At 37.5% G+C, this 15,292-nt stretch overlaps 1 protein-coding gene across 2 annotated transcripts in view; it reads right to left on the bottom strand.

Moving 5' to 3' along the window:
* Nucleotides 1-12,108, bottom strand: part of GABRG2 (gamma-aminobutyric acid type A receptor subunit gamma2) — a 71,428-nt gene extending 59,320 nt beyond the window's left edge. The window contains exon 1 of one of the 2 annotated variants that reach the window (XM_075102106.1): nt 12,002-12,108. In XM_075102106.1, coding sequence (XP_074958207.1) covers nt 12,002-12,108 — 107 coding nt within the window. The remainder of the gene's footprint in view (nt 1-12,001) is intronic. The other variant, XM_075102107.1, reaches the window with a different exon arrangement.
* Nucleotides 12,109-15,292: the final 3,184 nt, after the last annotated feature.

Raw genomic sequence — 15,292 nt, 5'->3', positions numbered from 1 at the left:
TACCCCAAAAACATTACTTTGAAAAACTGCATTGGGAACCACATTTATAAGGTATAACTTTTACCAATTTATTTCTGAAATTCCTGGAGAGGAGAAGCCACATTAAGGTCTAGGAGATGTAGACTCATGCAACTAGAGTTTCAAAATATGTTTAGCAATGGAATAATATAGAGTACAGAAGGTACTACAGAGAAAGATACAAAGTATGGAAAGACAGAGGTGGAAATGTTTCCTTCGGTCTGAAAGGTTATATAAGAGGATTTTTTTCTTGTCTTCTCTGCAGCTCTATCCTGTGGCTAAAACAAAGGGCCCACTAAATGTGCTGCAGAGACTGTTTCGGATGTAAACTAAAATGTCTATATTTTCAGGCCACAATGTCCAGATCCCCAGCAGGTTTCCTTGGCCCTTTCTCAGAGCTCTATGGAGCATCCACTGTGGTACAACAGCAATAAACTTTAAAGGTGAATCAATAAAAGACCAAGTAGTGAGAGGCAGCTGCTACCACCTGAGCTAGTCCATCCCCAGCTGTGGGGGCTCCATTTAGGAGATGTGAGCACCAGCTACGTGTGGTGTCGTTTTTAGAGATTGTACTGTTTGTAAGCACTGAAGCAAGATTCATGGAGATATTCAGAGTAGCAACACAAAGCCTCATGGCAACTAAGAATAAGCTAATTGGTGAAATGTAGATGGTTTCATACCCCATTTTCTATGCATATAGAGAAAGCACCATGATGCTTCAGCGATTTTGCTGGCCCTTTGTGGATCTTATCCAAACTGCATAATCAGGAACTTTTTAAAAACAGGAAGAGTCTTTTCGTGACTCAAGCAGATGCCAGATGGGACCGTCAGGTGAAGATGGAGACCTGAAATCTTGGAAAGAAGGCAAATCCCTGAAATTAATGGAACATGACCAGAAGCTAAGGAAGGATAAAGATGTTTTACTAATCACAGCATGTCTTCCCCATGGAAAAATTAATCTTCAGTTTCCCTTGCTAGATATCCAGCAGCTTTTTATTAGCTACAGATTTATGCAGAATAACTGGCAGAGTATTGATAAGAAGAAATACCACTGGAAGCCACTGAAGCAAAACTTCTACATGTGATTTATTCTCCTGAAACCCTGGAGAATTTGGCAAACACACCTCAAAATAATTTATTAAATAAAGAACAGGTGCTATTCCAAGCACTACAGTTTTACAGGAGACATTACCAGTGAAATAGTTTAGGAGAGAGGACATAACTGGAATACATTTGCTGGCAATGTTGGAATTTTCAGCTTATATCTGTCAGAGTTTCCAGGATTATGCTTTTCATACTGCCAGCTGCTTAGTGTTCTGATCCCAGTGCAGAAAACCATGTTGGTAAACATTTAAACAGGAGTGAAAGTGCTTTTCTGGATGAAGGCTCAAATGCTTAAATCCTTGCAGAATGGAACCCCAGTTTATGTGTCTCAGCAGGTGTCCCAAGGTATCAATGCAGACATGATTTCTCTGTTGAAGAAATATGTTGTTCACATGCTGTTTGGAATTCTTTCAGGTAAACTGAAATGAGAAGTCCTATTTAAAATATGTACTATTTATGATTGGACATAATTTGACTACTAATCTTCTGGGTTTTTTTAATTAAATCTTTTCATTACTACCTTATCAAGGAGCTCAGAACATTGCATATGCAGGTAACATTTGCAAATAACAAATGTTTCTCATTTTTAATCTGACTATATATTGCATTGAATTGAATCACCTCTGCTGCTTATCTACTATAGAGACAGTAGATAAGAGCTTTGGGGACCATAACAGAAGAATTGCTTTTACAGATATAGTGTGTTTCCTTTTTTTCCTTCTTCCTTAACAAATTGTATAATTAAAGCTGCAAACAATTTTCTCTTCTAATACTCTCCAAAAGCCTTCACATACTCAGAACTTTTTCAAAGTTACCATGTGAGCTAAAATTCTTGGTTTCTGGCCAAAGATTAATTTTACTTCAAAGCTTAAAATAAAACTCACTTTTTGAAATCTGTAAGGATAAAATTATTCCCTTTTAAAATCAAATCTATATAGGGTTTGTTTTCACGCATATAATCCCTAGATGACTGAATAGTAAATTCTGGAAATCATTATAGAAATAATCCTTATTAAGAAGTATACTAAGAGTAAAAGTGATAGGATATTATGTGGTTAAAGTGTATTAAGTGGGTATAAAAGTGGTTCAAAGTGGTTGATATTAATAGCAAATAATTTGGAATTGCTTAATTTCGTTTCTGAGAAATGAACTCTCTCTAGAGGCAGTGGTGACTTGTTGTGAGAGGAAAGAAATATTGTCCTTGCCTGGCCAAAACACAGGTCTCTTAGTTTTACAGCCTTTTGACATCAAGGAGGCAGAGTCGTGGATCTATATCACAATAACCAGTGGCAGAGAACAATATTTTCAGGTTGCTCACCATTGCATCTTAAATATGGTGTTCAGAGTCTCATTACTTATGCTGGACTTCGAAGTTAAGAATTTGGCCTTGACTAGATGATCTCTGAGGGCTCTTCCAACCTGTGATTCTGTGATTCTGTGATTCTGTGAACTTTAATCTCATGTGCTGCATTAGAGCTTTATTAAGGTTTTAAGTCATTTTAAGTGTATGCTTTAAGTCTTTAAAGTAGCTTAGTGAGTTTTTTAGCATTTCCCTTAGAAACTAGGGAAATAAAATGAAAAAAAAAAAAGGCATTATTAATGTAATGTTGATTGTCCTTGCCCCCAGGAGCTCACAAATATCCTATACATTTATTCAGTACAATGCAGTCTTTGATACTAGTTAATTATTTTCGTCCAAGAGAAGATCAACAATATTTGTGATTGTATTCTATGGTCCTCCAAGTATTTTACTGCTGGTAACCTTCCCCTCTTCTAAATCCTTACCTTTCAAGAAAATAGTTATTTCTTTACTGTGTTATAAAACAAAATTGTAATATTCAAACATATTTGGGTTCACAGCCCTCACAGGCTATAGGAGCAAAATGCATAATTTCAGTTATGTATACAGAAGCCAAAAGGTGTCTTTTTGGTCTTCAAGTTCAGCTACTAGACAGTTCTTGGCAGTGTAGATATTATTACATGGATCACACACCTCATCTTCTTTTCCAAGCCATCTTACAGCATGACAACTCCTCCAGCCAAAGTTACTTATCGTAGTAAGGGAGTTGCTTCTCTCTCCTTTTACTGCATAGCTGAGAGCTGCTACCTGCATTCTCGCTTGTGTTCTTATTTGAGTGTGGCATTTCCCTGGCCTCTAACTTCCAAAACATATACACAGGCTACCATCACTTAATGAAAAACATTGTCGTGCATTTATCACCTTTGTTAAAATGATCATAATAACCCCTCGTTCTGAATCCCTGCACTGGTTTTCTATTTGAAGGAATAGCAGGCTTCTTGTCACTATGTTAAAAATGCTGTATAATTCAAGCCATCATAATTCACTTCCATATCTCCTTCAGTTCTGCCACCTATTCATGGTAACTGTACACCCCTTCTGGGCTCATAACTGAAGTCCTTACCCTCTGTAGTATGTAACTCTAAGAGCTATCAGTGATTCATCCATAGAAGGTCAAGATGACTGTAATTTTAATTATATAGCAATTATTTGGTGGCATTCTTCATTCACTGACATTTGTGTGCTTGTTTATTTTGGTGGGGTATCTGTTCGGGCAATGGTTTCACAACTGTTTTGAAAATATTGGCTATTACCACAAATAAGCATGAGCTAACGATCTGTGTATAGAATTATATTATTGATTTTTGAGGGGTCAGGTGATTACTTTTCTGCACACAGAGGCAGCTTGAATGCCTAAATTTTTGAAGAATGGCTCTTAGGCCACAAAAGCAGAAACCAGAAATGCTGTTCAGGGTAGCAGAGGGGGAAAGACGATGGATTGCAGGCTCCTTGATGAACTGTTCCTGATTGAAACCTTTTTAAATGTTAATCTACAGTGTGAAGTTTTTTGTGTCTTCATCTGGTTTTGGAGATTTTCCTCTCCAGGATGCAGAGTGCATCCTATACCACCCTTTCATAGGATGTACACGAAATGGCCATGAGATGACTGATCTCCTTATCTGACCATTGTGAGTATTCTCATGCTCATTCTGGTCAGTGACACACTTTCTCCAGCTTTATCAAACAAATGCACGGATCAGTAGGCCCCAGAAGTGCATTATCAAGTAATAATATATTGAATAATATATTGATTAGTTTAGTAAGGCTTTCTAGCATTATCTAATTCATATTAATTGTTCTTAATTGTTCTTTTTCTCATTCTTTCTCCTATATCTTTTTCTCTCTTGAAAAATAATCTAAGGGAATTAGATGAAAGTGGTATTGAGTAGATAATCCTCAATCTGTCACAGCAGGCAGATTTCTGCTTGGATCTGAAGATATCTTACTACAGATTAACAAAAGCTTCATATGACCAGAACATGCTATTTGTGTTACACAATATAACTTTGAATCACCACTGAAGGCAAATATTCATCGTCTGATATCACCCACTGTTTTCCAGGGAATTCTGTCAGAAGGTTATTTTGGGTATGCATGAGATCCTCTTTAAGATGCATTTCTCATCAATGTATAGAACCATAGGCATTTTTCTGTAGAACATGGAGTATTCAAAAAGCTTAGAAGATAAATAGCTCAGAAAAAAGCTGGTCTTTCATCTCAGGGGTTCACACCGAAGTCCAGGATGATATTCAATAAAGAATATAATATCATACATGATTACCCACATCATTTGGAAAGAGCTAATGCAAACATAAAAAGTAGATACCTTCTTCTCGTTCCATTCCTTCCAAATGCTTGTTATTTTACTTCATTTCTTTGAAATAGGTTTATTTTTTTCCATATATTGATGTTTTATTTCTGGTAATAATCTGTATATGTTGGCTTAGGTTTTGCAAAAATGCTATTTCTTTGATGTTTTGCTGTCTGTCTGCAAACAAATGAAAGTTCTGCCTTATAAGTGTAATATTTATTTTCATATACAATGGCTGGATTTCACAGCTAGGCCTACACATTGTGCTGTGCTTTACTGAATGTGTGTGAAACTGTCCTTCCACTAAATCTGAAAAAATATAACTGATCCTGGAGACAAGAAAGTCTGACTTAGACATTAGTGATTTTCTTCCTTAATGATAATAATTTGCTGCATTGTGATTCTTGTATAAATTACTGAAGAAATTCTGACACCTGCTATCACTTTGCAGTAATCATAATGTAATGATTACTTGGGGCACATCAGCTATATATTGTGCCATGTATTTTGCATCTGGCAGATGCCAATAGCAGAAGCTAAGAGCAAAAGGTCAGGGCAAGAATATAACGATGCTTCCCTGGTAAAATCTCTCCGCTTCCAGAAACATGCAGCTAGAGATTTCCTATAATGAAATGTTACCACTGAGTTTAATGGACTTTGAAGTATTTTTCTTCTTTTTGAATCAATATAAATCTTTGGGCTCTGCATTACCTCACTGATTAGAAAGCAAACCATTTTCATAAGTTTTCGGGCAGCCAATGATAATTTCATTGGGTGCTCTATGCCCTTTTATGTTAAAGAAAATAAGTAATGCTTCTGTAGCCAACTTTTTTCCATGTTTCTCAGGACATCACATGAAAAAGCATTATGCAGCTGAGGTAGCAATTTACACAGACAGGTGTTTGCTACATTTCTCTTCTGCTTATGCAGTCACTGGTGGTTTTCAGCAGCATTAAAGCCTCCTTTTTTTTTTTTTTTTGACAGTAGTTGTGTTAAAAATATTACCCAGTTATATAAATAAGAGGATATCACCATGTGTCAGACTGAATACCCAATATTCAGTCTGACAAGACTTGCATATTAATTTCCTGTCACAACTATACAAATACCCCAGAATCACACTAGATGTAATCCTCACTGTTCTCTCAATAGCTTTCTTCAACCTACCACCTTCGCCCCTCTTTTACATCAGTTCGTCTCAGCCAGTTGGCAGGTGCTGGGACTTGTGAAGATATGTACCCACTACCTCCCTCTTCCCACTCTTTTTTCATATGGATGAAAAAAAAAAATACAGTTTTTTGTAAATTTCTCACATTGAAGGAGATGGTTACACATTCTGATATAAATGAATTTCTAACTATTTCATACGGCAAGTTTAAAAGCAAGTAATATTATTTTCTTGTTTCCAATTAAAAAAAAAATTAAATGCTGTTTTTTCCACCTTCTGGCTTAGTGCAAAGCTAAATTTCTTCTTAGTTGGAAGAATCAAATCAGCAGGTTACTTCTGGACATCACAAATGGAAAACTGGGCCCAATTCAAGCAACAGCAAAGTTCCTTCTTACTGCACCAGAGCTCTTCTGAGCCAGGAGCTCACCTAAATAAAATGCCTGTAAAGACAACACACGTCTCCAGGTGTACACACCAGGTGAATTCAGACTTTTATGGTATGCTTTTTGTTAGTGTCACGACAACTTGGACCATAATCCGGTATCAAAACGGAACATGCAATGAATGTTAAGTTTTAAGTCATCAGAAGTCACTCATCCTATTGAGGCTAAAGTTTTAAAAAAATCAGTACATTTAGAATGAAAAAAAAATAGCTCCTCAACCTTCTTTCTGTGCTTTGGATATATTCATGAGGGGCAATTGCAGTCCGTAATTTCATTAGTGCTCAACAAGTTTGTTTTTAGTCTCATTCTATGAAATAGGCTCTTCCTTACCTAATAATAATTATAGTTACCTGACTATGGAGATGGACTTTTTCTTCTGCAGTCTTTTTATTCATCATATATTAAATGTATCTTGTTCTAAGTAAACAGCTTTCACCTTTCAGCCCAGAAGCATACCTCTACTTCCAGTGAAGTTACCTGGATGTCTATTTCTGTCAGCAGTTGACATATCTTTTCTAAAAAAAAATAAACGTCTTTTTTTTTTCTTTTACTGCCACAAAGTCTCCCTAGTTCTTTTTCCGAACTTCCATTTGCAGAAGACAAGCTCTGTTCTTGAATGGAGAAAGTTCTTGACATCCAGAGGGCAAGGACAAAAGCTATGTGTTACTTCAGATCAATCTACATTACAGTCTGCAGCCTGAAGTGGAGTGCAAATTTTAAGATGATCTTCAATACAGAATTAAAAAGAAAGCATGAAGAAAAAAAGGTTTTAGACGTATTGTAAATGATTTAGCTGGAATGTAGGTTGAGAGTGTTCTGCAAAACGTAAAAGCATTATGCAGTGTAAGGAACACTTCTTCAAGATTCTTACTGAGTTATAAGTTAACTTTGGGATATTTCCCAGTTCTTACTTATGAACACATAACTATAGGTCCTGGTCCTGATATAGGTGTAGGTCCTGGCTTTTCCCTCAGCAACAGACTGTCTTCAGTGGGTCAGTGATTACTGAGAAGATAAAACTAGGCCCATCATGTGAGGAGATTCCTAAAACTGCTGAGATTTTCAGCTTTAGGTATAGGATAGGGGGTTCAATTCTTAGTAGACATAACTGGGAAGATGGACAATTGAACCTTACCATCCGTGTTAAAGGGAATTTATATTGCAGTAAATGTCCATAGAAAAAGTACAGGACTAGATAGGCTATGCAACGTAAAAATTAAAAAAAAAACCCAAAACTTCAGTTCTAACATCCTGATGTCAATCATTTTTTATGTGTAGATTTTCTAAGCCCAAATTAAGCAAGCCCCCAGGTAGCATTGTATTCTTCACTGCCATTCTCACATAATCTACCTGTTTTTTTCTGTAAGACTGTGAGTGGGGCTGCAGGTACAATAGTTTGTAAAGCAGCCGTTTGACTGTACCAATGAAGCAGAGAACCATAGTACACTCTAGTTATTCTGTTGAATGTTCAAAAAAAAAAAAATCAGATTAACACCCTAATACAATCTCTGTATCTAGGAATATATAGAACAGGGCACTGAGCTAGCTTCAAATGAGCTAGTGCATGTCCACATGGCAGGACAGTGCCAGTCGGGTGTATTGACCTTAAAACAATCCAAATGAACAAGATATTTTTCCAGACCAGCACTAATCAAGAACAGTTTAAACTTAAGATCCAAAAGCATGATTTGGATGGCCATGAAGAAGACACATGACATGAATCATATGGGAAATACTACATTAAAAAGTAGATTCATTTCCCAAGCTGTTTTTACTGTAGATAGTTTCTATAGATTTTTTGCTCCATCAAGTTATTAACAATGAGATAGTGAGACTTTTACTTAATTGTTCAAATCCACTTTAGATCGGTGGCTTTGGTCGTATTTTTATTACAATAATCCAGTTTGTATCCCAGCATTAGAGCTGATAGCAGTCAGGAATGCGGCATGGCTATGAAAAACTCAAAGCCAATCTCACCCTCCTTGTTACCCCTGAAATGTTTAAGTGGAGTGCAGGTATTCTGTCTATGCAGCCTCAGCTCTGCTGAGACAAACACTGTAGTATATAGGCCAGTCAGCACTAAATATTCAATTTCATAGTCAGGATAAAGTAATCATTTAACAGCACCTAGATTCACATCTTCTGTTGTGACACTTCTTTAAAAGGGGCCATTCCCTATTAGTTGAGAAATTGCCTCTTGCTGAGCAACATCTTATTCCAATAATGCTCCAAGTGACTTCAATGGGACCTCTGACTTAATATTAGAGCTATACACTGTGTGAAAGTGTTGGAAGCTACTGTATGAGTAACTACAGCTGCAGGATTAATACCAAACTGATGTTAGCTACCTTTACAGTAATTCTAAATGGCTGTTCAGCTCAGGGATATTCATGCCTCTTTTAATCAATGTTCTTACTTACCACACAGTGCAAGAACCCAACTGACATTGCTAGTGCTTTACAAGAACAAAACAATTTTATTTACTCCCATGTTCAGTAACTTACTAGTAAAAATACATATATTCACATATGCACCAAACTATTTTGGTGTTAAAATTATTGCCTTATTTATGTTTTTTGCTGATTGGTCTTGACAGTTTTCAGTTTCAGGTATCTAGCTGCAGCCATGACACTACTTGGGCACGACCGGGTGAAAAAATAAAAGTAGCTAGTGTCTAAAATTTCACATCTGGCCATTACTTTGCACTGTGTTCATCTGATTTCTGCAGACAAGTTAAAGCTAAGGACTGTGCAAAAATAACTAATAAAACCTATATATAAATAGTGTGCAGGGTATAGCTTTAGATCTATTTGAAACTTTGCTGGTGAGTGAGCTTCATTACATGTAATGTGTTAATGGCCTATTATATGTCCAATAAGGTAATCAAATAATTAGTTCCAATTAAACCCCATATTGAGGTGTGCAAATATTAAACTATCTTATTTATATTTTTAAAGTGTTTTTAACCCCCAAGATTTTGATGCACAGTTGTCAGAAATTTGGAGTTTGGTTTGGTCCATTTTCACTGAAACACAGCTTCAGTCAATGCTGTTACACTAGTCTGAGGGATAAGATGATGGGGGAGCTTTATGCAAGAAGTTTGCAGTACAGTTATGAATGTCAAGAAACAAATTGGAAGAAAGCACTTCCTAAAACTTCAGTGTGCACAATTGTACTCTGTGCATGTAATAAAACGCATACATAAAATTATTGAAAAGGTAAAATACTGCAGCGCTGTAATATTTGTTCTGAATTCATTCAAATCATGTTTTGCTGAAGTAAATGCCAGAATTTTAACTACTTCCATTAATCCCTGAATGATGCCTTTCTTCTTCTTTAACCTTCTATCAACAGTTGTGCAACAATTAATTTCTCTATATAGTAATTTTTTGTATTAAAAAGGGAGAACTTCTGCATGAGATTGGTAACCAGTTTTTATGTGCTAAATTACTCTGATCAGGTTTTGCAAATGCTTAAACTTTTGTGTGTATGCTGATTGATGTCAACATATTTATTCACATGCATAACGTAGAGCACATACGTTAGCGTCCAGTTGTGTTGGCCTTTAAGAATGTCAATGTCCAAAACAAGCAACACAATGGTATTCCCCTCTTCTGAAGTGTTTGATGAGTTTTTAACCAAGAAAAACTTTTATCCTGGCTATAAATTAACAGTATCTAAGTCCAACTTTTGTAACTCTGTCTTGGTCCATGAGTTTCCAAAACTAATAGTAAGTTTTCTTCCACCACAGAAGGAGAAAAGTGTCCTGAATATTAGAATTAAAATCATATTTGCATGTTGACTAATTTAAAATATTTTCATAAAGCTGTAGGGATAATTTTTCCCTTTTACCTTTTTAATATTGTTTCTCTGCCTATTATTCATTCTTTAAAATTATGAGGTCAGGAAGCTGTCAGAGGAAACCATCTTGGCTATCAGATGGCTATGAACAGAAAATGGCACGTTTTGCTGAGATAAAACTTTAATTTGAGTTAACTTTAATTATGAAGAGTTTCCTTTAAATCTTATGAAATAATTTTGGCAAAATTCCTCTCAGGCTATGGTATTCTGAAAGATGAGTGAAAAGAAGGAAGTGTGTTGAAATAAATATCCAGGATTATTTTAGTGGAAGCTTTATGTCAAAATAATCTGAGACCCTGTGTTCATGAAATCCTGTAAAAGCTCATTTTCCATTGCTGTATTCACATAGTAATAATAAACCATTCTGTAAGAGTCAGAGGTACCTTGCACCTGCCTTATTCCCAATAACAAAGTATCCCTCATGGTAGACTCACCAAGTTTTATTTCGCTTTCTACTCCATTTTCAACCATTTTAAGTTTCTTTTCACAGGAATTCTTCACAAAGTCCTTTTGTGAGAAGAAAGTTACTCTAAACCCCAGCAACTTTTAATTTCCCTGACCAATAATTTTGGCCTTTTATTTTGCTTAGAACTAAAATCCTACCACTGCAGCTACAAAATCTGATTTTTCTTAAACAAACAAATAAAAAAGCAAACAGAAAGAACCCACTTTTTAGAATGGCAGTGTCTAGGTAAAAGAAGAGGAGAGAAAGAAGGTAAATTTGAATAAGGAGCCTGTATGAACACAGCATTTATAGTAGAAAAGAGAGTGGGCACTAACTTCTCTAATGTATCAATGACAACATGGCTAATGCAGCTGTGAGGAAAAGTCTGTTACCACCTGAAATGCCAGGGGCTTTGTAATGCAGTGCTGCTTTCTCCTCTAACCTGTTAAATGTACAGTCCACAAATTTTTGCAGGAATGACTGGTTCAGTGTAACGCTTGGCACTGCAGAATACTCACTCCCCCCCCTCCACTTTCTACTCATCCACATACAAACTCCTTCTTCCTCTGCTGTTAAGATTTTCACTTCTTTACATTTATGCATACAATACACATGCAGCATACACAGGTTGTCCTCAAACAGTATGTGTGTCAGAGTGGGGGGGTAAACGGTGTTGTAAACATTCAGCTCATATGATCAGTGAACGCTATTGCATCCCATTGCTTGTTCCGTCAGCATTAAAAGCATTTCAGTAAGTGGGGAATGCAGGCAGCACCTCCCTGCCTGCCTTGGGAGGGTTGTGCAGAGATCTGCATCTCTGTCCTTGGTCCTAAATCCTTGCACTGGCTCCTTATGGATGGAATAACCGTACGGCGTTTCGGAGCCCATAGCCCAGGCACAGCCATGATGTGGCTGCTTAGGTGGAAACAAGCATGGATGCACTGACATTCTGCCCACAGAACACAGCTGTATTATAACTCCATGCGTTGTAGCAAACAATAATTCAGAGATAAAAGGCTTCGTGAATATGGCATCTATTTCTATGAAACACTCAGCATGTACCACCGTCACACACACCCGCTGCTTACCCTCCCTGTCCATTTCAGAGCGACAACAATTGTAAGAGAAATAAAACATTGTAAGATCTCAGCTGCTAGGAGATAGATGAATGTAATGCCACTATCCGAACCTCTGGCATTCTCACCACAGCTCTGCAAATTTGCAAACAGATTCTTCACCCCCAGCCCTCCCTCCCCCCCCCCCCCCAACAGAATCAGAAAGCACATCTTACCACTGGATGAGAGAGAGGAACAGAAGTGCCCACACCATCATTTTGAGAGAAAATGCAGGATTCAAAAATGCAGTGCTCCCCAGGCTTGTTGGATTTGGAGGAATCATCTCTTTTTCTCTCTTCCCCCCCCCCCCCCCCCCCAGTTTTTTTCCCCTTTCTTCTTGGTTGCAGATGGATCCGTCCCCTTCTTTAATTTTTTTTGGTAGTGGTTCTCTCCCCCTCCCTACCAGGTCCCGTCAGTGGGATGATACATTGCGCCCAGCTGCGGGAATTAATATGCAGGGGGACAGAAATTAGATCTGCACAAGCCCTTTGCAGATATAATCAGAGAACGTCAGCTCAGGCAGCAGGCAGCAGCTTCCAAATCCAGGAGAATAATATAATTGGGAGAAAAGAAAAAAAAAATAACCAAAACCACAGACAGTCATAGAATAAAACAGTCAAGGAAAGAAGAAACACGTACATATGCACACATTTATGGAACCACTCACACACATGCAACAAAATCCAAAAAAGCAATAGAAGGAGTAAATGAGAGGAAAAAAAAAGAAAAGAAAGAATAAAGCAATGGAGCTTCTGCCTGAACGCAGATTAACTCTGAGGTCAAAGTGGAAATGATGCACTCTGCTGCAGCACAGATTAACACATGCGTGGTGTCAGCCGGGGTGCTTTTTAACCTTTGATTACACATATGCAGGCAGCCTGGGTTTTCATTTTGGAGGCGAGAAGGATTTGGCAGGCATTAAAAGGGAGGTTGGAAGGAAAAGCTTGCCCTATGCTGCTGAGCATCCTCATTTTTCTAAACAGCCTGGAAATCGTGATTGCAAAGGGAAAAAAAATGAAAGGATCGATGGGGGAGTGGAAGAGGGAGGGATGGTTGTTGCTAAGTAACTCAGGAAATGGGGAAAGCAGCATTGGTGGAGTCAGAATGAATGAGGTGATTTAGTGTGTGATAGGATTAGGGGGACTATGCAAGGTCTTTATCTCCCCTCCCCCTAATAAAATCAGGCTACACAGACACAGGAAATGCTTCCTGGCCAGGGGGGAAGCACTAGATGGCTATAAAAGCTGGACCTTGCCAAATTTTGGAACTGGAATCCCAAGTTCCATTGTCAAAAAATGCACTAGTGAAGCAAAAAATTCAGGGAATCTTATGAGTTCCCAAAGTAAGAGCACCTCAGTCTAAAATAGGTACTTGGACTATGACCTGCAATAACAAATTTTTTTATGCCCACCCCAATTTTTTCTGCCTAAACCCAAAGCAAATATAGACAACATCAAGCCTTCCTAGTGCTGTTTAGAAACTGGGAGGTTGATGTGCAAACATAATCATCAGGAACTGGGTGATGTGACCTGACACTGTTTCAGTTCAACACCCATCTTTCTAAAACTCAAGGGAGAAATAAAGAAATAATTCTCCTAAAGAATATTTAATTGGAAAGTGAAATGCTTCTAATAGAATAAAAACATCAGCATTTCCCTCTGGACTGAGTCTAGTCTGAACCAAATTTGGCACTTGAATTCTGCTCAAACCTGCCAATACCCAGGCCAGTCTGGTAATTCCCAATGTCCAAATGCAGAATGAAATTTATCCATCAAAAATAGGTAGTTACAGTAGCTGCTATCCCAGATTTACAAAAAAAACCCCATAGATCCAGCCTTCAGCTGCCAAGATAATATTTTTTTCATTTCCAATCACAATATATTTAACTACAACAATAATGTTAGTAGTTGAAAGAAATACATCTTAGCCTCTGGATAGTTCTGTGATAATTTGAGCCCATATCTTACACTGTCACTATATTTTTGACAGTGTTTCCAAACAAAGTAACAAGATATGAACCTAGTTCTTAATATTCCCGGTCAATAGTCCTATTATTAATTACATCATTTCACCAACTTGTGAAATACAGACACTTCAGAGGTAAAAAGCTATAAAATATTCCAAATGATCTCCCTGTATCTCTCTCTCTCAGTTTGTGTGTATATATGTACGTATGCATATTCAAATATCTACATTTGCTCGTGGTTCACTTCATTATCTGTGAACATGACACTTTTGTGATTTTATCATAAAATCATAGAATGGCTTGAGCTGAAAGGGACCTTAAAGATCATCTAGTTCCAACCCCCTGCCATGGGCAGGGACACCTTCCACTAGGCCAGGCTGCTCAAAGACCCATCCAACCTGGCCTTGAACACTGCCAGGGATGAGGCATCCACAACTTCTCTGGGCAACCAGTTCCAGTGCCTCACCACCCTCACAGTGAAGAATTTCTTCCTTATCTCTAATCTAAATCTACCCAGTTTCAGTTTAAAGCCATCACCCCTTGTCCTATCACTACATGCCCTTGTAAAAAGTTTATTGCTGTTATCTGTCTCATCAATTATCAAAACATTCCTTTGAAGCTTAAAAATACTGGTATATTTTGGTGAGGGAATCAAAATTGTTGATAGCTAAGAATTTGAACTGTGTAAATAGTTAGTGCCTTAGCTGCAGCAACTATGTCTGCTGTAACATAGGGAATATCAGCTTTACGCTCCACTTTGTTTACTGAAATTTGTCCCGTAACAAAATGTTTCACAGCCTTCTTGTCTGTAGATTGTTCCTGGGCTTCCTACAAAATTGTTGTGCAGTTTCACTCCAGAGGTTCCACTTGTTATTCTTGTTGAGAGAGGCAAGAGGTCTGCAATAGAAGAAAAACCTGCTGGTGTCACATTTTAAGGGTTTTTTTCTAGGCTTCTTATCAAGTAGCGGGTATGTGCAGAGTTCATTAAGATGTACAGAGACATAACACATTGAAAATATTATTCATCTAGGTATTTTATTAGCTGTTCCTTTTGTTCACATTGTTAACTGGATATCAGTGAGTTTTGATGGACAAGCGTACACTGAGGAATGTGTGGCTAGTTCTGCATATTAAAACTTGCCTCATCACTTTATCATCAATTTTCCACCTCGGATGCATCTACTTTAATTTTATTTTCAGATGTGTGCAACCGGCATTTAGGCACCACCTTAGGTAGAAGGAATTAGGACCTCCAGCCTTAGATACAGTCAGTGGACCACAGAAAGGCCAAGTCAGGTTTTTTGGTGCTCCGAGATGGTAGATACCAGAGCTAACACCATTTAGATATCAAAATACTTGACCATGATACGTAAAACTTATCCACTAATAATCAAGTAATAGCAATTTAGCTGTAAGTAATTTCAAATGTGAAATTGCCCTTGCAGTCTTTTGCAACCATGGCCTGAAGGAAGAGAAAGCAAAACCAGGTTTATGCTTAACG

Source organism: Phalacrocorax aristotelis, chromosome 8 (genome assembly GCF_949628215.1).
Source record: "Phalacrocorax aristotelis chromosome 8, bGulAri2.1, whole genome shotgun sequence".
Taxonomy (NCBI): Eukaryota; Metazoa; Chordata; class Aves; order Suliformes; family Phalacrocoracidae; genus Phalacrocorax; species Phalacrocorax aristotelis.
The sequence above is the reverse complement of the archived record's forward strand: the minus strand, read 5'-3'. Positions and strand labels throughout refer to the sequence as shown.